At 45.8% G+C, this 23,755-nt stretch overlaps 1 protein-coding gene across 1 annotated transcript in view; it reads left to right on the top strand.

The window, feature by feature from the left end:
* Positions 1–21,935, top strand: part of CCDC186 (coiled-coil domain containing 186) — a 25,549-nt gene extending 3,614 nt beyond the window's left edge. The window contains exons 4-18 of the mRNA XM_053450020.1: positions 2,519–3,388; positions 3,747–3,873; positions 7,604–7,732; positions 8,558–8,770; positions 9,728–9,847; positions 10,139–10,243; positions 10,754–10,852; positions 11,617–11,703; positions 11,805–11,947; positions 12,782–13,037; positions 13,152–13,341; positions 13,624–13,704; positions 15,224–15,434; positions 20,308–20,527; positions 21,570–21,935. Coding sequence (XP_053305995.1) covers positions 2,519–3,388; positions 3,747–3,873; positions 7,604–7,732; positions 8,558–8,770; positions 9,728–9,847; positions 10,139–10,243; positions 10,754–10,852; positions 11,617–11,703; positions 11,805–11,947; positions 12,782–13,037; positions 13,152–13,341; positions 13,624–13,704; positions 15,224–15,434; positions 20,308–20,527; positions 21,570–21,629 — 2,911 coding nt within the window. The 3' untranslated portion in view covers positions 21,630–21,935. The remainder of the gene's footprint in view (positions 1–2,518; positions 3,389–3,746; positions 3,874–7,603; positions 7,733–8,557; positions 8,771–9,727; positions 9,848–10,138; positions 10,244–10,753; positions 10,853–11,616; positions 11,704–11,804; positions 11,948–12,781; positions 13,038–13,151; positions 13,342–13,623; positions 13,705–15,223; positions 15,435–20,307; positions 20,528–21,569) is intronic.
* The last annotated feature ends 1,820 nt before the right edge of the window (positions 21,936–23,755 follow it).

The raw sequence follows: 23,755 nt of genomic DNA, 5'->3' as shown, positions 1-23,755 counted from the left end.
GCGATGCCGCTGTTATTCAAATGCCCCCTTTTTTCCCCGTCAGAATTTCCGCAAATCTCAAGACCCAAGAGGATCGTCGCCTGCATCCCTGACGCGTTGCCCCTTACAGGGGGTCTCTACTGTTGGTGGATTTAAAATCTATTTCCATTGGGGAAAAAAAAAATAGTTAAATTCCCTAAACTGAATTAACCCTTTCATGTTTGTAAAAGCGCCCCTCTCCGGCATTCGCCACGTCTGTTATTTCAGCAGAGAAACTCTTTAATAAACATTAATAATAATAATTGGCTTGTTGCCTGTCACAGGTTCTGTTCGTATTAAGTGCGAGTATCGCTTTGGTGGCCCGGGACTGATACCTGCTCCCTCCCCATGCATAAAGCAGCCATGTGATAAACTGTTTGATCTCTAGATTGTAAGCTCCTGTGCGCAGGGCCCTCCTCAGCTATTGTTTCTGTAAGTCAAATTGTTGTTATTCTGGTGCGATATACACACCCCACACACACACATATATATTACACATATACGCACCCACCCACATATCATGTTTCTATTCCGTGGACCTCCATTATGGAATTTTCATGTAAACTTCTTATCTGTGTTATATTTATACAGTGGTTAGAATTCCTCTGTCTCAGCGACTTACGCCCAATATGTGTGTTAATTTCTTGTTCTGTTGCGGTGCGTCCTCGTTAAATGTCTCCGCTTCCTTTTCTTTTTTATATCGGGAAGTTATCCGTTCCGTTCTTGCGGGTCTCGGTCGCGTTAAATGCCGGTTTCCAAACCAGCCAGCTCTATTTTTGCTGCGTTCTTATCTCCCCAGCGCTGTTTATCTGGGGTATTGTTCCAGCGCTGGGGGGGAGGGGGGATTTCACGCTATTATCTGCTGGCGGTCTTCACGATCCCTCCGTCTATCGATCTTTGTGCCTGAAAGCGACCTGCGGAGGACAGCGAGGCCGGAGGATCCTTCCACGCAGGGGATCCACGAGAATAACTCAATCGGCTTTATTTCAGTTTTTTGTTTCCACAGGCTTCATGCAAATGAAAGGCTATATTATTATTATTATTATTATTATTATTGTTATTGTTATTATTATTGGTATTATTTTTGTGATAGCACCATCATATTCTGTAGCGATGTGCAATGGGTAAACGGCACATAACAAGAAGTGCATCGTATGACAATTTGCACTCGCAGAAACCCCAGATGTCCAGAGTTTAGCTTATTTTTAAAAAATTTTAATTTAATTTGAACATGGCTAATTTTTTAATTAATTAAATAAGTATCCCCCTATTTTAACTCTACTGAGAGGGTGGTGGATAAGTGGAACAGACTCCCAGCAGAGGTGGTAGAGGGTAATACAGTGAGGGGATTAAACACGCATGGGATAGACATACGGCTCCTGAATCTAAGACGAGACCAACAACTGATTAAGGTTTGAGTCTTTACAGCAGGAGCTCACAGGTTAAAGACGTGATATTCAGCCTCCGTCTCACAGATATCTCCTCGCTGGCTGTCCCCGGGGGCCGTTTACTTGTTTTACCTAAATAACCAGAAGTAATGGAAGCCGTGAGACCTCCGCGCTCCTTCTTGGCGGGCTGTGTGCTGCGGCCGCTGTTATCGCTGCAGTGATTGGGGTCCAGAAACTAGACGGCTATTTACTTAATAAATTTCTATTTACTTAACTATTTAATGTCCCTCTTTTACGAGAGGAAGGAGGCCGCGTGGATAAAATATGGAGGGGCTGAACACCTTTAACAGGCTGTATGTGTTTATTTCCCCATTATACAGCGCTACGGAGTATGATGGCGCTATATAAGTGTACGTGTGTAACAGTGACGTACACAATGAGAATATCCATGATACGTTTGCTTTGTCCTCCCTGCCGATTCTCCTGTAATTCACATTTGGTGGGAATAGGGTAGAAATATGAATTACTCGGCGGGTATGTATGGGGGGATGCTGGCAAACTTGGCACATTATATTTCTAATGCATACATGCCAAGTGTCCCTGTTTAGTCTGGCTAGTCCCTTTTTTTTTTTTTTTTTTTTTTTTTTTTTTTTTACCTGAATACCCAGCAAAGTCGCATAAACCGGGTAACGCTCCTCTTCGGTCGTCTGAGATATTATGAGGTCTACGTAATATGTGCCTCGATCTGCCCCTGCTTCGTTAGGGTGGGTAACCCGGTGCGTTCAGATACCGTAAATCCCATCCATTGAGACCACAATTTATATGCAGCCTTTGGCGTAAAGTAATATAAGCCAGAGACCATCTATTATTATTATTATTATTATTATTATTATTATTATTATTATTAGAGGGTATAGGCTGCATTTTTGTTTGTTTTCTTGTATTTGACCTTATAACCAGATTTTTTTTCTATTATTCTCGTGGTCTTTTCCACAATTCATTCAAATTTCCATTTTTGTGTTGCTGGTGAAATAAGAAAATACTATTATTATTTATATTTCAGTTCCATGTCCTTCTGTGATAATGACGGCAGTTTGTTCTCCTTCTCTTAGAGTTGCGTTTTCCGTGAACATGGAGGGCTGTCTTCCAGAAGAGCCTGGTGGCCGTTCCCAGGAGCTCCCGGCAGGCGGCACGTCGGAGCTCCCGGCAGGCGGCACGTCGGAGCTCCCGGCAGGCGGCACGTCGGAGCTCCCGGCAGGCGGCACGTCGGAGCTCCCGGCAGGCGGCACGTCGGAGCTCCCGGCAGGCGGCACGTCGGAGCTCCCGGCAGGCGGCACGTCGGAGCTCCCGGCAGGCGGCACGTCGGAGCTCCCGGCAGGCGGCACGTCGGAGCTCCCGGCAGGCGGCACGTCGGAGCTCCCGGCAGGCGACGGGGACTGCGATCTTCAGGAAGAGGCCACCGCTACGGATTTGCGACCTCAAACTGGTTCCCCTGCAGCGGAAGATCACGATGGTGCCGAGGAGTCTCCGCGGAAGGAACCGGCCGATGAACACACAGACTCCAAAGAGAGCAACGGTTCCCGAATTCTACAAACCAAGCTTGGGGCCGACGGCGACCCCGGTGCTAATACAACTTTAGATACCCCATTAGATGTAGCAGCTTCCAGTGTGGCCGGTAGCACCGGGAACGCACCAAACACTAACCTGCCCGCGCCGCTTGTTACGGAACGTTTACCGGAGCTCGATAATGACGCGGACGGTAACGGGCGTCATTCCGACAGGGCCAGTACCAAAGAAGATCTTTCCGGATGCCATCTTCCATCTCTGCACGAGACCTTGCTGGAGGAGATAGAAAGTGAACTCTCTTCAACAGAATCGGATTATAAGCCGCCAAATGGAATGAATAAAGATGGATTTAATTTTAATATTTTGGGAAAGTGTGTGGAGGAGAAATGTCTGCAGCAGGAGCACACGATTAAGAGGTGAGCAAAAAGAAAAAATATATAAATATCTATATACTTCTGAGCCTGAGACCGCTGCATACTGTAACCAGCTCTGCTGCAATTTTTGGTGCTATAGAAATAAAAGCTAATAATATTATATATCGATACATTAGCGCAATGTAATGGAAACCTTTTTGGGCTGGAGGGAAAATTCACTTTTTTATTTACATCCTAGAAGCTCCAAGCTGGGGAGGGAGTCCGGGGTAAAGTTATGCGAGGGATAGTCTCTGAGCAACTTGGCCCTTCGTGAATAATGTATCGCTGCTCTAAAACAAAAGTACCCCTCGTTGCCCGGTTATTACTCTGGGGGTCTCAATGTCTTCACGTTGGTTTACAGGTTGATTGAAGAAAATAAGAAGCACCAGCAGCTGATCCTGGATATTTGCTCGGAAAAAGATAGACTAAGGGAAGAGCTGAAAAGGCAAACTGAAGCGGAAAAGGCTCACCTCGGCTCTATTAGACAGGTGAGATGAGAAACGCACATTGTTTATCCTTCCGTTTGAAGAAGAGACCCCTGAGGTCCCAAAGCGTACGTAACTTTAGCTATTTCTTTGTTGGCCAAGTAAATGTATCGTCTTTAAGGGCTCTTCATTCTTTATTTTCATGTCTTGATGGAACCCAAAGCGCTGGTTCTACTTTTTGACACTTTGGTAACATTTAAAAACATAATTTCTTTTATCTGACGCCCCACAGGAGTGATGGGAGTGATAAGGGGCCATTGGAACACAGGAGTGATGGGAGTGATAAAGGGCCATTGGGACACAGGAGTGATGGGAGTGATAAAGGGCCATTGGAACACAGGAGTGATGGGAGTGATAAAGGGCCATTGGAACACAGGAGTGATGGGAGGGATAAAGGGCCATTGGAACACAGGAGTGATGGGAGTGATAAAGGGCCATTGGAACACAGGAGTGATGGGAGTGATAAAGGGCCTCTGTACGCCTATGAAGATATTCCATAAAAAAAATCAGCCGTTTTAAGCTACAATAGTCATTTTCAACATTAACCCCGTCTGCGCTGGGTTTCTGATCCATTTCATGTTATTTTTATGGGGAAAATGTGGTTTGTTTGTTTTTTTTCTTTCAAAAACAGGGCAATTTTTAAGTGACCCCAACCTTTTGAATGGTCGTGTTCTACAGAGAGAAATTAATGTTTAATTGGAACGGCGCCTAATAATATGAATCCCCCCTGTGAAAGCGTACACGATATTTCGGGTATACACCTCGTTGCCCGGCGCCGGCGGTTCGTTAACGTTCGCGGAGTTCCGGTGTCTGTCTGTGACGGGCAGCGTGGATAACGGCGTTCGCGCAGCCGGTTGCAGGCTGTTGACTTGTTGCGTATTGATGAGGATAGCGGTGCGGCTGCCGATGTTGGTGGAATGGATACCGGCTTGTTTGCTGCAGCTGCGTTCGCTCTGTGCCTGCGCGGGAAAGCACGGCTTTATCTTCTTACGTCAGACATCCACTCACCGCAAATATTGATGATGGAGCCGTGCTTTTCCAGGAGCCGGTTACCGGTGTGTTCTGCGGGTCTCTTCCTTTCTGAAGGACTCCATAGAAATTCTTGTGACGCGTTTTAGTGGCCATGTATATGGATTATATAAATATATAGCGCCGGCAGATTCTGTAGCGCGGTTACAATAGCAAAACAAAGAATTACATGAACAGGAGGTGGAAAGGGCCCTGGTTTTGAGAGCTTACAATCTATTGGAGGCGCACACGATTTTCAGGGGAATTATGGCAATTGGGATTATTCGCATAGATTGTGATGAGGGCCACGATGTCGCATGACGGGAGATTACCTTTAAGAGGAAACATGGCAGGCGTTTAACGCGCGTTTCCTTGAACAATCGTACGTTAATCTCTTTGGAATGTATCTTGCCGCTGCCCTGATCGCTCCTTCCCCGCACCGCCCTGTCTGCGGCATCTATAAATACTACTTTCTTTGGATTAATTACTTCCCGGTTTGTAATTTACTAACCGGTTTCATGATGGAATTTTCTCATTCATAAAAAAAACAAAAACAGACAAAAGTCACTTTCCCGGCTCAGACACCACACTGCTTTACTTTATGGCGATGCTAATGAAGTCCGTTCCTCCATAGACTTTCATTTGTCAGAGACTCTGACTGGGCAGTTAAGACTGAGCCATTCTATTGCTCCCCACAGGCAGTATGATAAGGAGTCGGGGGGTTTAGTAGGTCGGGGATCAGATAACAGAGCGAGAATCATACAAACGGCTGATATGCGGCTGCCTGAAAACTTTATATTATGGGGCAAAAACTACAACTGGGGTAAAATAGCACTATTACTGAAAACGTATTTTTAATCTGATAAAAGGAATAAAAAAAGGAAGATACCAGTTTAACAAAATCATCATTTTCTTGTATTATTGGCAGTATCTTAAGGGTCGCAGGTTTTTATAATGAAAACTTCTTAAACATTTTTTATTTATATACGTTAAAAAAAGCTTTTGGGATATAATTTACAGTCGGCATTAACGAGGGAGTTCCGGATGGAAACCAATCCAAGCGGGGTCTCTTATCACCCAGGAAGAGGGCAGAAATGAAGATTTGGGGATATTTAATGTTTGTTGTATGCAGGAGACTCTAGAAAGTCTGAAGTTCTCATTGTGCTGCCTGCAATCAGGTGGAAACCCGCCGGCTTCACCCATCCAAAGCTCGTCCTCTCAGCCTCGCTGCTTTTAAATTGTGAAAGATATTGAACGCTGTGATTTCTGCGGGAGACGCAGCAACGCGGCTCCAAACAAACGCAATACTCAGAATTTCTCTTTCTTGTCTTGGGCTTAGAAGGCGGATTAACTCGCTGCCGATTCCGTTCATTACAAAGAGCCTGGAGCCCCCCGCGGCAGGAAGAGAGACCCAGCAAAAAGAAATCTCTCTTACTGCTCGCTACAAAGTAACAGCCGAGCGTGTAAAGATTAGAGGGACTGCCCAGAAAGGAGCTCCGGGGATTATTATTATTAATGATAATAATAGGCGTTAAAAACGTTTACTCCTCTATATAGGAACCCAAACAGGGCGGCCCCTGTCTAGTCGCCCGTTTCTCCTGCTGTAAAGACTCAAACCTTAATCAGTCGTTGGTCTCGTCTTAGATTCAGGAGCCGTATGTCTATCCCATGCATGTTTAATACCCTCATTGTAGTACCCTCTACCACCTCTGCTGGGAGGCTGTTCTACTTATCCACCACCCTTTCATTAAAGTAAATCTTTCTTGCATTACATCTAAAAGCCCTCTGACCCTCTAGTGTTAGATTACAGACTCTTTTTTACTCCGTTACACAAAGGATTGGGAAATTCTCCTCACTCCCGGACGTCAGAGTCCCCATTATTGACGTCACGGCTTTTGCCTTTCGCTGACCCGCCTCGCGGTGTTATTCGGAGTCGCCTTGTGGGAACGTCGCCTGCTTTCTCTCCGAGTAAAGATCAAAGTCAGCTGTTCTTGGAACGAAGCGGCCGATTGCACCTTGAGATAAAAGCCGCGGATCCTTTACGTCGAGCCGCCTGGAACGTTCGCTGATTGTTGGAGAATTTGCAGAACTCACCGACTTTTTGTTTATTTTTCCTTTTCGAGTTAAAACTGCAAAAAATTAAAGATGCAGAGATTATTTTTTTTCTTTCTACAGCGTGCAGGAAGAAGCGGTTTAAACTTTCACTCCACTATATAGAAACCCAAACGGCAGGTCGGCCCCATTCGGCCCGTCTAGTCACCCATTTCTCCTGCTGTAAAGACTCAAACCTTAGATTCAGGAGCCGTATGTCTATCCCATGTATGTTTAATACCCTCCCTGTATTACCCTCTACCACCTCTGCTGGGAGGCTGTTCCCCTTATCAGTAAAGTAAAAAATCCGCACCTGAACAGAAACAGGTGGCCCGGTGCATGCTGGGATTCTGTGTTACTTGGTAATAATGTAAGTAGCCATCATGCAACTAACACAAAGCCACCACGGACACCCCGCAACATCCCAATGGCTTCAGGGGTGCACTAGAGACGAACACTGAAGGCTATTGTGGCAAATAATTGGCAGCGTCCAGGAGACGCCGTCGGCCTCGAGAGGGTTAAATGTCTCTAAAAATGTATCAAGGAAGAAGCGCCTTTTAAAATAATGCCGGTTCCAGGGTTTTATTATTTGTTGCAGAGGGGAGGGTAACGCTTGTGTTTTTTGTTATTTCAGCTGGAAGGAAGGATCGAGGAGCTCAGTAAAGAGCTGAGAGCTTCGCGGGAGAAACTCGTCGCGCAGGATACGGCAGCCAAATCCGCCATCCAGCAGCTGCACAAGGAGATGGCCATCCGCACGGACCAGGTAGGGTCCCCGATAGGGCGGCGCGTGACGGGCTGCTTTATAACAATGGCTCCCACTGGTTTATTGAGCTGTACGTCTCTTCTGGCCCCTGCGCAGATCAAACTGATTTGTCCGCGTGGGTTTAGGTGCGTTCGTAAATATGCGCCTTGTTGGGCTGACTGATCCTCGTGGCGCTCGCTGATCACACTGGAATGGGGATAGTTCGGTTGCAGAGCTGGTTTAAAGGGACCCTCCGCTGCCACCAGCAGAGCATTTATATTAAAGTACTTTGTAACGGCTTTAAAATCCTTTAGGAGAAGCTGCAGCTCACCACCCCCTCCATTATCTGGAGGTGGTTGGAGGGGAGCATGCTGCGCATGCGCATTGGAAAGTCGGCTTAGCTCTAGGAGGTCTAACGAGACATGCGCAGGAAGCGCTCCTGTTGATTTTGGTGAGAGTGCTTTCCTGCCACTGATTGGTTACTTCAAGCAGCCAATCAGTGGCACGAAAACCTCAGACCGCAGAGAAGGCTGTGAGTTGTAGCTCTGCAGCTGCAGCTTCTACTGAAGATAATTCCATGTTAGTACTTACAACTTACGTTAACTATGTATTACTTTAATGAGAGGGTGGTAGATAAGTGGAGCAGCCTCCCAGCAGAAGTGGTAGAGGGTAATACAGCGAGGGGATGTAAACATGCATGGGAAAGGCACATGGCTCCTTAATCTAAGCCGAGGTTTGAGTCTGAGCAGGAAAAACGGGTGACTAGATGGGGGCCGAATGGGCCGATCAGATGGCAGATTCTATGTTTCTGTATAGGAAAGGCCACTTACTTTGTGTAATTTGCAGGCCAACAAAAAATGCGAGGAGGCGAGGCAGGAGAAAGAAGCCATGGTGATGAAATACGTCCGAGGGGAGAAGGAATCGCTCGATCTCCGGAAGGAAAAGGAAACGCTGGAGCGAAAGCTGAGAGAGGCGAACAAGGAGATCGAGAAAAGCAGCAGCCGGATCAAACTTCTCACTCAGGAAAAAGGGAGGCTGCACCAGCTGTACGAGAGCAAGGTGAGCGCGCGCCGTCGGCACGGCGACCGTCTCCCCGCGCCGCTGTCTCCCCGCGCCGCTGTCTCCCCGCGCCGCTGTCTCCCCGCGCTGCTGTCAGGGCAGCAATGAAGCCAAACCAATACATTGTAACAGGTAACAGACAATAAAGGGCACTTCCTCGCTTTGGACTTTTTGTTGGGGGGGTGGGATCTGGGACTCGGGGTCTCGTCTTCTAACTGGCCGGCACAATGTCGCGGTTTTACAGCCTCAAGGAGTCCGCGTTTGTTAATTTGTATGAATGTCCGGAAAGAGCAGGGACCCCCCAAGAAACAAACGAGAACGAAGCAGAGAGCTCTGAATTTCCGTTTGCATTTTGTTTTTTTGTTTTTTTTTTACCTTCTCCGTGTCTCCTTTTCTGCAGTTCCGCTTCTTCTCTCGCCTCTTCTTGTTCTTCTGTCTTCTTTCTTAATCCGTTTCTCCCTGGTATCGGCTCCATCAGCCAGGCCTTGCGGAGCCTCCATGTCTCTGCCCTCTCCCCCGACCGGAGGAATTAGGAAGGGGCTTTCGTGGGAATGCTACGATAGAACGGATTCACAGACAGAGAGGTGCGCAAACGCTTCCTTTCTTCGCGGATCCGTCTGCATTATTCTGATTGGAGTACTCCCGTGAAAGGGCGGAGCCATGGCGCCAAACTCTCCTCTGTTCCTCCAATCAAGGGAGAGGGTGTGTGCGGAGACTCAGTCCTTTTGCGGAAGCGCTCCGGGAGGCTTGGTTAACAGAGTGGATAGTGGGTTGAAGCGGACGAAGAAAGGAGGCGCAAAACCGAAGAACACGAAGAAACAACACAAGTAGCTGCGGAAAAGGAGAGAGAATTTATATTTCCGAATGGAAAGTGAGAACCCCGCATGCTGCTCGCTGTGTGTTTTGTCTCTATTGTGTTATAAAGTGACCTTTTTTCTGTATTTTATTTTAATGAAGGAATCTGAAACAAGCAGACAGAATCGAGAAATCGAAAAACTTAAGGAAGAAGTCAACTCGTACGCCATCAAAGTGAAGTGGGCTCACAATAAGCTGAAAACCGAGATGGATACGCACAAGGTCAGGGTTCCAGGGCTCTCAGCCTGCGCGGGGTTAAAGCCGCACTCCAGCCGTCGCATGCTTTTTAATGCATATAAAGGCTGCCATTTAGTTTTAATTCATCTGCATGGGGTGGGAGGGGTACCATAAATGTAATGTCAGGGGCGTTAGGCTGTCCCTTTTGAGCCCACAATCCCGACAATCCCTCAAGCAGAGACTCGTTGGCTTAGGCTGCGCAGGTTCACACTTAGAACCTTTTGTGGAAAAATAATTTTGTGTTATTTATCATTTTTCTTTGTTCTTCTGTTGCAGGAAACCAAAGACAAACTTCGTGACACGACCGCAAAGCTGAACCAAGCGAAGGAAGAAGCCGAGCAGATCCGCCGGAACTGTCAGGAAATGATTAAAACGTATCAGGTGACCACAAACCCTGCGTCTCCCCGGACTGCCTTACGGGGGTCTGAGATCCGGGGCGATCCCTGCTGGTAACCAGCGCGGTGGATTCGCTTTCTGAGTGGAGTTAGGGCCACGGTCTGCTCACTGGTGGGTTTTCCAGGGGATGCCCGACTCCGTGTGACGTCTACGGTCGTATCTGCAGCGCGGATCTGAAGGGGGCTCGGGGGGCTTGAAAACTACTGGGGTAGATATTTGACGAGCGCCTCGGGATCCGGGCAAGAATCGCAGTCAGCTGTCATTGTAAAGACGATAAAGTCATGAGTTGGTTACATGTTACTGGTTTCATTTACATAAAAAAACATGCCGTCTGTGAAAATGATAAAAACTTGTTACAACTGACAATATCTCCAGAATATATCCAAAAGAAGACGTATTTAGATATTTATTTTAGTTGTGTTTGACCTGCGGTGACATTCCTTCAGGTTTTTACAGATGTTTTAATTGGATTTTCCATTCCGGGTTTTTCTCCAGGAATCTGAAGAAATTAAATCCAATGAACTGGACGCAAAGCTCAAGGTAACGAAGGTGGAATTAGAGAAACAGATGCAGGAAAAGACCAGCAGCCTGGAGGTGAGAACAAACCTGCGCAACGTCTGTACCCGGCCAATCAAAAGCTTGGGGCCACTCAGCTGATTTCATGCAAAACAAGGACATTTCTGGCTGTAACATAATTACAAAAGGGGGTTTCTAACCATCAATTAGCCTTTTAAACTTAAACTTGGATCAGCGAACACAACGTGTCATTGGAACCCAGGAGTGATGGGAGTGATAAAGTGCCATTGGAACACAGGAGTGATGGGAGTGATAAAGTGCCATTGGAACACAGGAGTGATGGGAGTGATAAACGGCCATTGGAACACAGGAGTGATGGGAGTGATAAAGGGCCATTGGAACACAGGAGTGATGGGAGTGGAAAAGGGCCATTGGAACACAGGAGTGATGGGAGTGATAAAGGGCCGTTGGAACACAGGAGTGATGGGAGTGATAAAGGGCCATTGGGACACGGGAGTGATGGGAGTGATAAAGGGCCATTGGGACACAGCAGTGATGGGAGTGATAAAGGGCCATTGGACGACAGGAGTGATAAAGGGCCTCTGTACGCCTATTAAGAGATTCCATTAAAAATCAGCCGTTTTCAGCTACAATAGTCATTTACAACATTAACCCCTTCTGTGCTGGATTTCTGATACATTTCATGTTAGTTTGATGGGGAAAATGTTTAGGCCGCTGTCTTGTTCCTATGTGATGCTGGAAACCGGGGATCCACCTGGGACAGACGCCTGAGCCTCTGGTGGTCGACTTTGTTCTTTTAATGCATATTCATTTATCTTAAGGTGCATCAAGCGAAAATGAAAGAACTAGACGATCTAAGAAGAACATTTACAGAAGGCATGGACGAGCTCCGGACGCTTCGCACAAAGGTATCGGTCAACCTCAGACACGCAGCTTAATGGTCACCGATATAGATGGGAGGAACATTCGCCGCCGCCGTCTGTCTTGCTCAGCGCTGTTTGTCTTGCAGGTAAAATGCCTGGAAGCCGAGAGGCTGAGGACGGAGGAAGAGCTATCGAAATACAAGGAACTTATTAACCGGCAGAAGGCTGAGATCCAGAACTTGCAGGAAAGGGTTAAACTTGTAGACCAGCAAGAAGAACAGCACCAGAGGTAAACCCCGCGCGTCTCTTTACTGGCTGCCGGTGCATTCGGGCTGAACGGCTGCGACCTGCGAGGATTATTAATTATCATAATTAATTTTCGGAATAAACACATTGAATGCACATTATCAGTCTCATAAAACTCTATGATCCACAGTGGGGGGGTTGCTCTTAGGACAGCGTTCTGATCTAAATGTTTCCTTTTGAGACCTACGCTGCAGACTTTTGGTTATTAAAGAGTCAGTTTTCTGTCCCTGACACCCCTACTATAAAAATTGCAAACCCTGAGTAACCCTGGCGTTAATATACGTTCTATAAAATGAAATGGATTAAGACCTCCATCGCGGGGACACCTCGTCCATCTGCTGAGCGCCATGATGTCGATCTTCAGGTAAGGTTGGGGGCTGGTCCCACCTCTGGCCCCACCCACTCCTTCCTGGGGTGAAGCCCTCCCTCCTGCCACACCCCACTCAACACAGGTGTCCTATTCCGACGTCTAAAGTATTGGGGCGCTCGGTATAATCCAGCTGCGAATGGGTCGATTCCTGCGTCTTTCGCTTTATAATGTTTCCAATGTCTGGATGCTTTCAGCTTTACTCTGTCTCTTTTTTTAACTTTTTTATAGATGTTGCTTTTATATAAAAATACTTTTTTCTTATGAATAAATGATTATTTTGTGTAAGATATAACGTATCTGAAAATCAGAAAATGTAACTATTTAGAATTGGTTTGGGTTAAATCTTCATATTATATAATTATAAATATATTAACGTATAAAATGTGTATTATAAATATTATGTTTTTATCCACCTGTTCTAACCCAGACTCTTTCAATACCTTTAAGGGACCGACAAGAGATAAAAGCCCTGCAGGAGGACGTGGCTGGCCTGGACTCGGTGGTCTCCGACTTACAGAGCGACATCGAGGGGAGCCGGAGCCGGGAGTCCGAGCTGCTGCTTTTCACCGAGAAGCTCTCCAGCAAGAACGCTCAGCTCCAGTCTGAATGCAACTCCTTACAGGTGCAGCTGGACAAGCTGACCTACGGCGAGCGGGAGCTACGGCGAGAGGTGGAGCAGCTGAGCCGCGCCAACGCCGAGCTGGTGAGAGGACGAGCCCGTGGGGGATGTTCTCCTGGTGCGAGCCGCGCATGCACAGTGTATGAGATGTATATGTATGCGGGGTTTTGATTATTTTCCTTGATTTTACCAATGAAGGAGGAGAGGTTGCAGGCGGAGGGCTCGCTGCGCCAGCAGGAGGTCCAGACGCTCCGGGCTGAGTTAGAAAGCCAGCGGACGCTCGTCGAGTCGCTGAATACGCAGATCGTGGAGCTGAAGGACGAGCTGGTGACCCAGAGGCGTAAACATGCCGTGAACCTGAAGGATCTCACCAAGCAGCTGCAGCAGGGTAACAGCTTCCGACCGTAACGTCTGTGGGTCTCTGCCCCGTGTGCGTCTTCTTCACAGATTACCTTGGGAGACCCAAAGCATTATTATGTAATATGATGACCCAATGTCAGGTTTGAGTATTCTCCCCTTAAAAATCAACAGGACACAAAGGGAGAGGCAGCTGCAGGGCTGCAGCTTCAACCTCCACTAAGATTACCATTTTGGAGGGCTACGTATTCTGTTGCCCCGCCGGAGCGCCGTCGTCTCTTTGTCATCTCTCTCTCTCTCCTTATTCCTGCAGCACGGAAAAAGCTGGAGCAGATGGAGAATGGCGGCTACGAGAAAGAAGTGAGCAGCATGGGAAGCCGATCCAGCTCTTCAGGTAACGTGATGGGGTCGCCCCGGCCGATGGCCGCTTACACGTATGTTACGGGCCGATCCTTTCACGTGTAACTTCTGTTACTCTACATCCCGTGTGTGTGTGTGTGTATATATATATATGTGTGTGTATATATCTATCCCTATGCACTTGGCTCCTAAGGTCTTGTGGTTTTTCTTAAACAATTATCCCTCTTTATCCGCACACGCAGATGATTTCCAAAAAGTTATTATATTTTAGATAATAATTTTTTTCTTAACTTCTGTATTTTGTAAACCATGAAATGATTATTTTTTCATCTTTGTATCGGTGTCACCGGTCTATTCATCCATCGGGTTAAACGCCTTTCTTTTTAGGAGTATAGAATATATACGGGAAAGCCGTCCTCTCGGCTAATTCCTTTCTTGAGGCTCTGCTCGCGTCAGTCGGCGGTCGGATTGAGTGAATTTGTTGTATTTTTATGCGAGGGTTGGATTTTTTTACCCCTTCCGTGAAATATGTGTGATAATGGTCTCAAGCGCCCTGTGAAAGGTTAAACAGTTTTTACTGACAGAACAACATGCATGTTTAAGTAACCTCACTGTATCAGCCTCTCCCACTACTGCTGGGAGGCTGTTCCACTTATCCACCACCCTCTCAGTAAAGTAAAACTTCCTTCCATTCCATCTGAGCCTCTAGTGTTAGATTCTGACCCTTTTGTTGTAACTTTTCTCCTCCTTTGAAATAAACGTCCCTCCCGTCCTTTTGTTAAATCCAATCAAATATTTAATAGTTTCATCCCATCCCCTCCGTCTTCTTTCCACGGTATACACTACTCCTGCAATGGAGGTTTTCCGATCGCCGGAGAACGGCAGGTTTCTCAAATCATTTTACAGCTTGAGAAAACAAAACATGGTGTTTACAAAATATAAGTATTACACCCCCCCCCTTACACGTATTCCATAGGAGAAGCCCTCTTCACCTCCTGTTCTCAGGGTCTGTGTGATTATTCCGCCCCATTAAATTCTCTTTTGCCCGTTGTGTTAAGGGGTATGGGAGGGAGAGAAGTCCAGAACAGGACTTTGATTAGATTATGCCGGTTCTGCCACGGTCTGCCACTGATCGCGACATCCATGAGTTAACCTGTTATTATCTCCAAGACAACTGCATTGATTGGTAAAAGCACAAGCTATAGGTAGCTGGGGGGGGTCCTCACTTGGTCCATTCTGTTGGCTGTTATGTTGCGTTAGTTTAATGGATTTGGGATTCCGTACGAAGGTGTTTTTTTTTTTTTTATTATTTTTAAACATTTTTACGTTAATGTACCATTTTAAATAAATATCTGAGCCCCTGACTGTCTATGGCCTGGCAGATAGCAGATGGCAACTGTTATTATTTAAGCGCCTTTTATGCACCGGCACTTACTCTTTTGTTTAATGTTCCCTTAGTATTATAAAAATCCCTTTAAATCTATAGTTTTAGTTTTCCGGGAGCTACAGATTAGTGGATTTCTAAACCGTTTTTTTTCGCTTTCGACCTGCAGGGTCTCTCAACGCCCGAAGCAGCAACGAGGATCGCTCTCCGGAGAACTCCGGGTCATCCGCGGCCGTGGACAGCTTCCCCGAAGTGGATAAAGCCATGCTCATCGAGAGGATCGTCCGGCTGCAGAAAGCGCACGCCCGGAAAAATGAAAAAATAGAGTTCATGGAAGATCACATTAAGCAACTGGTGGAGGAAATTAGGAAAAAAACTAAGTATGTATGATGCCATCGCCCCAATTCCATACTGACTTCTTGGGATTTGATTCTTTTACGTACAAAATTTCTTTTTGCGCTACCGTTCAAAAGTTTGGGGTCACTAAGAAATTTCCTGTGTTCCAATGACCCTTTATCACTCCCATCACTCCTGTGTTCCAATGGCCCTTTATCACTCCCATCACTCCTGTGTTCCAATGACCCTTTATCACTCCCATCACTCCTGTGTTCCAATGGCCCTTTATCACTCCCATCACTCCTGTGTTCCAATGGCCCTTTATCACTCCTGTGTTCCAATGACCCTTTATCACTCCCATCACTCCTGTGTTCCAATGACCCTTTATCACTCCCATCACTCCTGTGTCCCAATGGCCCTTTATCACTCCCATCACTCCTGTGTTCCAATGGCCCTTTATCACTCCTGTGTTCCAATGACCCTTTATCACTCCCATCACTCCTGTGTTCCAATGACCCTTTATCACTCCCATCACTCCTGTGTTCCAATGGCCCTTTATCACTCCCATCACTCCTGTGTTCCAATTGCCCTTTATCACTCCCATCACTCCTGTGTTCCAATGGCCCATTATCACTCCCATCACTCCTGTGTTCCAATGGCACGTTGTGTTCGCTGGTCCAAGTTTAAGTTTAAAAGGCTAGTTGATGGTTAGAAAATCCTTTTTGTAATTCTGTTACAGCCAGAAATATCCTTGATTTCCATGAAAACCGCTGAGTGACCCCAAACTTTTGAACCTTAGCGTATCTCCAATGACTGCGTGCTCACGAACCATATGGCGACCTTCCATCTTTGTGGCCATGTGGGGCATCTTCTAATTTTATTCCACTTCGTCATTAATACTCACGCTCTCTGGACTAACCTATGTAGGAGTTATGTATAAAGAGCAGCGGTGTTCCAATCGCCGTGGTAACCAGGAGAATGCTCCTTGATACATAACCCCGTTGCGTCTCCTCTGTTTTCTCCACCGGTTGCTTGTGGTTCTTTTCTTGTCTGTTTTTTATGTTTCATTATTTCACCATCTAACGTATTTTTATTGTTAAAGTGATAATCTGGGAGATAAAATCAGCTTTATTCAGACAGCAGAGCATTCGATCGATTTAAATATTATTTATATGCCCTTTGAGACCCGACTGCGATGTCTTTATTCTGCATCAAACTCTGAGCTGGAAACGAGAGGGAAAGCGAAACGCGGCGGGGGGAAAACAAAATTGACTGTTTGAAATCAAAATGTAGTCGTTGATTTCTTGTTGCATTCTTAGAAAGACAGATACCTTGGGTAATAAATATTTAACGGAAATTGAGCTTTAGAAACATAGACCCTGTTAGCAGATCGGCCCCCATCAGCCCATCGTTGGTCTCATCTTAGATTCAGGAGCCGGATGTCTATCCCATGCAAATCCCCTCTCTGTATTACCCTCTACCACTTCTACTGGGAGGCTGTTTCACTTAACTACCCCCCTCTCAGTAAAGTAAGACTTCCTTCCTTTCCATCAAAGCCTCTGAGAAAGGAATTTTCCAATGGAACGGAGGGCTACAACGGGTTAAAAGAATCATTTTATTAACAATAAATCCTGTTAACTCTTGTTTTAAAGGCATTTGAAGCTCTGTTTGCTTCATAACCGATACCGATATATATACATAATCTGCAGCTGGTTACGTAGTAAAGACGCGACGCTCTGCCCCGTCCTGCGTCGCTTCCCGGATTCCATCGAATGGTTTTAATAAGAGGGGAAAAGAATTGATTGATTTTAGTCTTCCGTTGGGTTTCACGTTCATACCGGGGGTCGACCCCGTTAGCAAGACGCAGACTATTAACGAGGAAAATCATCGTATTATTCTAACGTGTTTTATAACGTGTTCAGAACTTAAAACACGGGCAATTCTTTGCGTTTTAAAAAATATATATTTATTTCCATAAAATAACGTTAATTTATTATGAAGCTGGTGACGCGGAAGCCGTTAAACCCCTGGAATCATTTAAATTTCTTATTGGCACCGGGTTCCGCTTTTTTGCTTCCTCTGCTGATATTGAGCTGTTTTTGTCACAGATTCACTTTAATTCCACGTCCTTTCCCCTAAAATCTTTCATGTATCAGGAAATCGTTATTATGTATCGTCTATAAATATTACTGTGATTGAGATATCATTTTTTTCCTGTATTTTTCCATTTTTATCATTTATTATTGTTTGTTTTTTTACTGGCTTTTTCCGTTGATCCGATCGGTTTTGTGTATCTAGCCGATCGGTTTTGCGGCTAGTTATTAATTCCGTTTGTCACGTGAGCAGCCGCTACTAGCTAGACAGAGCCTGTCGGCCTTTAAAGCTGCAGTTCCACCTCCTCTGCTGGATTTAATACTCTTCCATTTAATTGCAGCGTTTAGACGTCTTTCCTAGTCCCATTAAATACCCCAACCCGGAAGGCTTATAATTGCCACACGATACACAAGCAAACGCAGCTTGTTAACCCCTTCATGACAAAGCATTGTTTTAATGGGACCCATTGTCCTTAAGGGGTTAAAGAATTTTCTCAACAGTTTCTGTGTTGCTTTTAAAGAATAAAAGGGCAGATCTGCTAAGGTATATATATATTTTTTTTTAAGGTATATATTTTTTGCTTAACGTATTAGAGAGAGAAATGAATATTTTGTTTGAGTGGAACCGCAGTTTTAAGTTCATAAAAAACCATCAGGGAATGCTTAATTGTCTGATAGGCTGTTGCCATAGATGCGTCTTATTAGGAACAGACGCTGCCCGGGTATTGCTGTATTCACATCGCATGACACCCAGCGGACTCTGTTGAATCTTTCTGTGTTTTTTGGGGGGTCTCCTCCAAGTTTTAATAAAAAAAAAAAAAAAAAAAAAAAGTTAAATTATTATTTTTAAAATCAAATAAATAAAAAGCCATTATCTTCAAAACGACAAAGTAAGAGTAGCGTTGATTGTCGCCTATTATGGCTGGTTTTTGGGGGTACTTTAGGTTGAGTTAATTCAGTGTAAATTATTATTATTATTATGGGGGGTATTTTTATTTATTTTTAATGTTTCCCCAGCATTGCTTAAAATAAAACTAATATCCAAAAAGGTGGCCAAATACACAAAATATATATAAATATATCTGGCTCTCCGTTTCTGGAGCTGAAGGAACTTTGCGGATCGGATGATTGTTCTCGTTGTCTGTGAGCCGTGCGGGAAATTCCTGGATTCTCCGTCTTTTTGCCCGTTTTCTGTCCGTGGGTTAAGTTTGTGGTGCGGCTCTTGTATATCTCTGCCGATGGCTTCTTGGACGTTAAACGCTCAGAAAGCGGGCAGCTCCGCGATGCTAGAATTTACTGGAAACAATTTGAAATTTAATACAAATAAAATTAACTAAATCTAGTTTGGTTTTTTTTGTTTTTTTTCTTGAGTGTAACGCTTTACCCGCCACAGGCATGAGGATTCGTCTGTCCAAAAATATTTTTCCTCTCTTCTCAGGGCAAGTTTATTTTTTATTAATTTTTTTTAAGGGCTTTGTCACCTAAATGTTTAACACGTGCCAGTCGTCCCACTAATTGGGATATAAGCAGAATCGGTATATTGGCAGCAGAGATAACGTGTCATACCCTCTGCTCTCACCCCACCTTATGACATCACATACCAGTAATTTATGCAAAGTCATTTGCATATGGGGTTGCGCTATTTTATTGGTGGGGGGAGGGTACAGAGACACGGATTTTGGGCCGTCCGCTGGCTTCGTTTAGGGTCTCCGGTTTGGGTTATAAATCGCCTGTTTTGGGCTGAAGAGCCTCCGCTGGTTGCCAGTTGGCTGCCGGATTGCGTATTTGGTCGCTAGGAGTCAGGCTTTTCTGCGGGACTCAAAAGTAAGGATTTTCCTGCCAGAAGTAATTATTTCAACATTTTCTTTCTGTCTTAAATACAAAAAAGAAATGGCGCGGTGTACGTTCCGGGCAGAGATGGATTGCGCATGTCTGAGGCGGGGGGGGGGGTCTTTATAATCTGTGAATAATACAAATATTTAAGTGGAACCGAGACTAAGAGGGACCGGATTCTAATAACCGCCGTGTGACTCGTATCCATCGCGTCTTTAAACTGATTGACACCCCGTTGTACTGCGCTACGGTATTAAATAGCGCTATATATAAAACAATAAAAAATAATAGAAAGCCCAGTGAAAGAGCGAGACTATAAATGTAACGTCGTAACGGAAAGCGCCATCAAAGGCTCCGCTTCATTTGCATCAGGACCGGAGGTGACTCCTCCATATTCTCCTCCTCTCTAGATTGTAAGCTCTTTGAGCCGGACCCTCCTCGCCCGTTGTTTCTGTGAGTCAGATTGTTATGTGACGTCCCTTCTACCCGTTGTACAGCGCTACGGAATATGATGGCGCTATATAAGAAACAATAAATAATGCCTGCCCGTTCCACACTCGCTCTGGTTTTATCCCCCGCGATACATTCGGGGTATGACACGGGGGGGGCGCTAACGAATGATGGTTTGATTGAGCTCGATATAGCTGCCACATATCCCGATTCTCCCCCAGATCCGAAGCGTTTCTCTCGCTGCCGGGTCGTTTTCCTCCTTAATGCTTTTCTACAGACTGCCGAGATCAAAAGCGGAGCGCGTGTAATTACCGCGGGGTGTAATAATTACCAGGGCGTAATGGGATAAAACACGCGGTGCGGCTAAAGTCAAAACCGCTGAAATGATCAAATTAGATTTTTTACGAGAGAAATCCTGTAAGCCGCTGTTCCCTCTGAGGCGACCGATGCAGGAAGCGATTTATTAGTGGTTTTTATTATTAATTATGTTTTATTTCTCGGCCTCCTGCTTAGCGGCCTCTGTTTTTTGTCCTTTTTGCAGAATTATACAGAGTTATGTTTTGCGGGAGGAGGCTGGCACTCTGGCGACGGAGGCCTCGGATTTCAACAAAGCCCATTTAAGCCGTCGGGGAGGAATAATGGCCTCGCTGTACACCTCGCACGCGGCGGACAGCGGCCTCACGCTGGATTTGTCTTTGGAAATCAATAGGAAGCTGCAGGCTGTGCTGGAGGACACCCTGCTGAAAAATATTACGCTGAAGGTGAGCGACTCCATGCAAGCGGGACAGCAGCTTTAATCGTCTAACACTTTGTGCGATTCGGAATTTATCAGGGAAGGCTTAATTTGTCACGTGACGCAAAAAGCAGGTACTGTTCTGTGGGTAAACGTGGGGGGGGGGCCCGGGAAAAGCTCATTGGTCAGAAGCGGCTGCTATACAAACTATACCTGGAACTTTCCGCGTTCCGACATCCCAAAATATTAACCCCTTTATGGCCCGGGACGCAGATCCTGTTGCGTCGACTCACTAATGACGGCAGCCAAATGCCCCTCGTGGCAACCGAAGGGAGAGAGATTCTGAATAGAATCACCTGTGTTCAAGCAGGGAGAAAAGCACCAATCAGGATGCTCGGATATCGTTAAATCAGAGGAGTATATGGAGGAGTCGGCTCCAGACTGTGAGACCCCAGAATCTGCCCCTTCACCCTGAGACTGGGGTAAAAACCCTGAGAATCTGCCTCTTCACCCTAAAACCCTGATACTGGGGTAACTACCCAGAGAATCTGCCCCTTCACCCTGATACTGGGGTAAAAACCCTGAGAATCTGCCATTCACCCTAAAACCCTGATACTGGGGTAACTACCCAGAGAATCTGCCCCTTCACCCTGAGACTGGGGTAAAAACCCTGAGAATCTGCCCCTTCACCCTGAGACTGGGGTAATAACCCTGAGAATCTGCCATTCCCTTGATAATTCCCAGGTATAGAAATCCTACAAAGTGCCAGAAATAAATAAATCAATAAATAGCAAAGTTATGAATTCTTTCCTTAAATAAAGACGGGAAACGATCTCTCCCAAAAATGTAAATTTACAGAACCCGCCGGAGAGAGTCGCGCTCCGCGTCCGTTTTATCAGTCTTATCTCTTTATTCGCTTTATCGGTAACTTTCGCTCGCGGGTTCTGTGGAATTCCCGGTTTGCCTGTAAAGTTTATTTAATAAAACAAATAAATAAATCTATTATTCTCGGGAAATCAGAGACCGATATTCCGTAACTTTTTTTGTGAATACGTGTATTTCTCACTCAGGAAAATCTGCAGACTCTGGGCGGTGAGATCGAGCGCCTCATCAAGCAGCAGCACCACTAGCCGGAGCGCGGAGCGCAGCCGGACCCCCGACGTCGTCCGCCCGCGGAGCGCGAGGGGCAACCACGGACCTCTAAAAACAAATATCGCCTAACGGGAGCACTGGCTCCATTATTACGCCTCCGGGTAACCCTTTGACTGCCGCAGAGCTGAGGCACCTGCTGCTCGAAGGGCCGCTGCTGGCCGGACGCCCGACGCGCCTAAATCTCCTTCTTTGAGGTTTTTTTTCCCCCCATTCTGAACGCGGATTTGAAAATTTCCGGAAAAGAAATTGCACTAAAAGTGCGGTAAGAAGCACCGGCCGGTACGGGGGGGCGGGGGTTGGATAACGAGGACCCCTTTGGGACGTGTTCTACCACAGCTTACAATTTTATGATTTTTTGGGGGGGAATTTTTTTGTTTTTTCTTCATTAATACCGGCAGCGATCAGTTTTCTCCCCACCGAGGGGGGGGGGGGGGCGAAAAAAATATCAAGTGTTAAAGCGGTTTAATGCGTTTAATCTCGTCGCTCGTTTAAAAATCAGTCCCAGCGGAGATAAAAATCCATCTCGGTATTGTTTATATATTTTTTTTAATGAAATTGCCTTTTTTTTATTATTTTTTCCTCGTTTGTGCGACCCGTTTCACTGTGAAGCCATTAATTATAATCTTATTATATCTTTGGGACCCGAAAAATGTGTATATATATAAAATGCCGGTGTAATTATTTTACCAGATTATTATTTTTGTTGTGTTTTTTTGGCTTGAAATGTACAGATTCTCCAGACTGCGTCATACCGATGACATCATAACACTCCAGCAATGTTTGAATGCGCATTTTAATGTTAAATACATCCATTGTGCTTAACGAAAAAGACGCGATCTCTGTGTGGTTACCGGAAGCGAGGGGTTTTTATGGGGGCCGCTGATGTCCAAAGCGAACCCATCCCCCAATAAATGAAGAAAAAAAATATTTAAAAAAGCCAATTCATTAGTAAGATATAAACTGATTTTTTTTTTTGTGTCTGTAAGACTCAGCATTTTTAATAAATAATAGCAATCTAGGTGCCATGGGGGGGGGGCATTTTAGGGTAAAATCTCCGCTCCTTAATTTCTGCACCAATAAAAAAAAGTTGCAGGAATTTAAAGGATTGGCGTGAGTGATCAGGTGCATGCTGGGATATAATGCGGGGGGGGGGCAATTCACTTCACGGAGTACCAACCAATAAAATGTATCAGCTGGTTGCTATGGTGATAAGAACACCTAAAACTTTGCACTAAAATTGCTCTTTATGATAAACTCCATTGTATATATAAATATATATATATTGGCACCGTAAAGGAAGCTCGCTTTACCCGCCGCGTTTTACTCGCTTTACCCGCCGCGTTTTACGCTCCGCCGTCTGCTGCTGGATCTTGGTTTGTCGAACTGCCGGGTTCACCTGACATGAACTAAACGTATCATATGGGGGGGGGGGTAGATGGAGGGGAGAGGTGAGAGAGTGGGGCAGATAAGCGAGGCACGGGGAGAGAGCAGGGCAGATACGTGAGGCTCGGGGTGTCGCGTCGGGTTCAGCCGTTCCCACCGGATACTCCGGCGCCTCGTTACGATTCATTATCTCCATGGAGAGCTTTTTAGCTTCAAAGGAACACGCCGGGGACACGTCTGGAACACGTCTGTGCGCTCGCTGGGATTTAATTAGCGCACGCGGGAGGCCGGCAGATGCTCCGCTAACTTGTGGTCTGGCTCTTTAATTTCTCACAGCTGTGGACGTTCTGTTGCCGTCTCCGGACGGACCCCGCGTTGGATCAGGGCAGTATCGCGTGTCCGGGGTGGGGGGCTCGGTGCCGGTTCTCATGGTGCTTTAGGTTTTAACCCTTTTCGTCGCCTGATGCATGTAAAGGGCTGATCCTGTTTTCCGGTTGACATAAGCATGCGTTGTGTATTTTATGGGTAAAAAAAATTATCTGGGGTCTTTTTATGTTTTTTTTTTTATTATTATCATTATAACAGACGCCATTAACACGACCCGGGATGTAATAACATCTATAAGGTGCATATGCAAACTGTCCCGGGTTTTACCGCCAGGTGCTGCATGCGGTGCGTTAACGGGGCCGGTGCTTTATTTTACGCTCTTATGATGTCACGG

Source organism: Spea bombifrons, chromosome 11, assembly GCF_027358695.1.
Source record: "Spea bombifrons isolate aSpeBom1 chromosome 11, aSpeBom1.2.pri, whole genome shotgun sequence".
Classification (NCBI taxonomy): domain Eukaryota; kingdom Metazoa; phylum Chordata; class Amphibia; order Anura; family Pelobatidae; genus Spea; species Spea bombifrons.
This window is presented reverse-complemented; position numbering and strand designations above follow the sequence as displayed.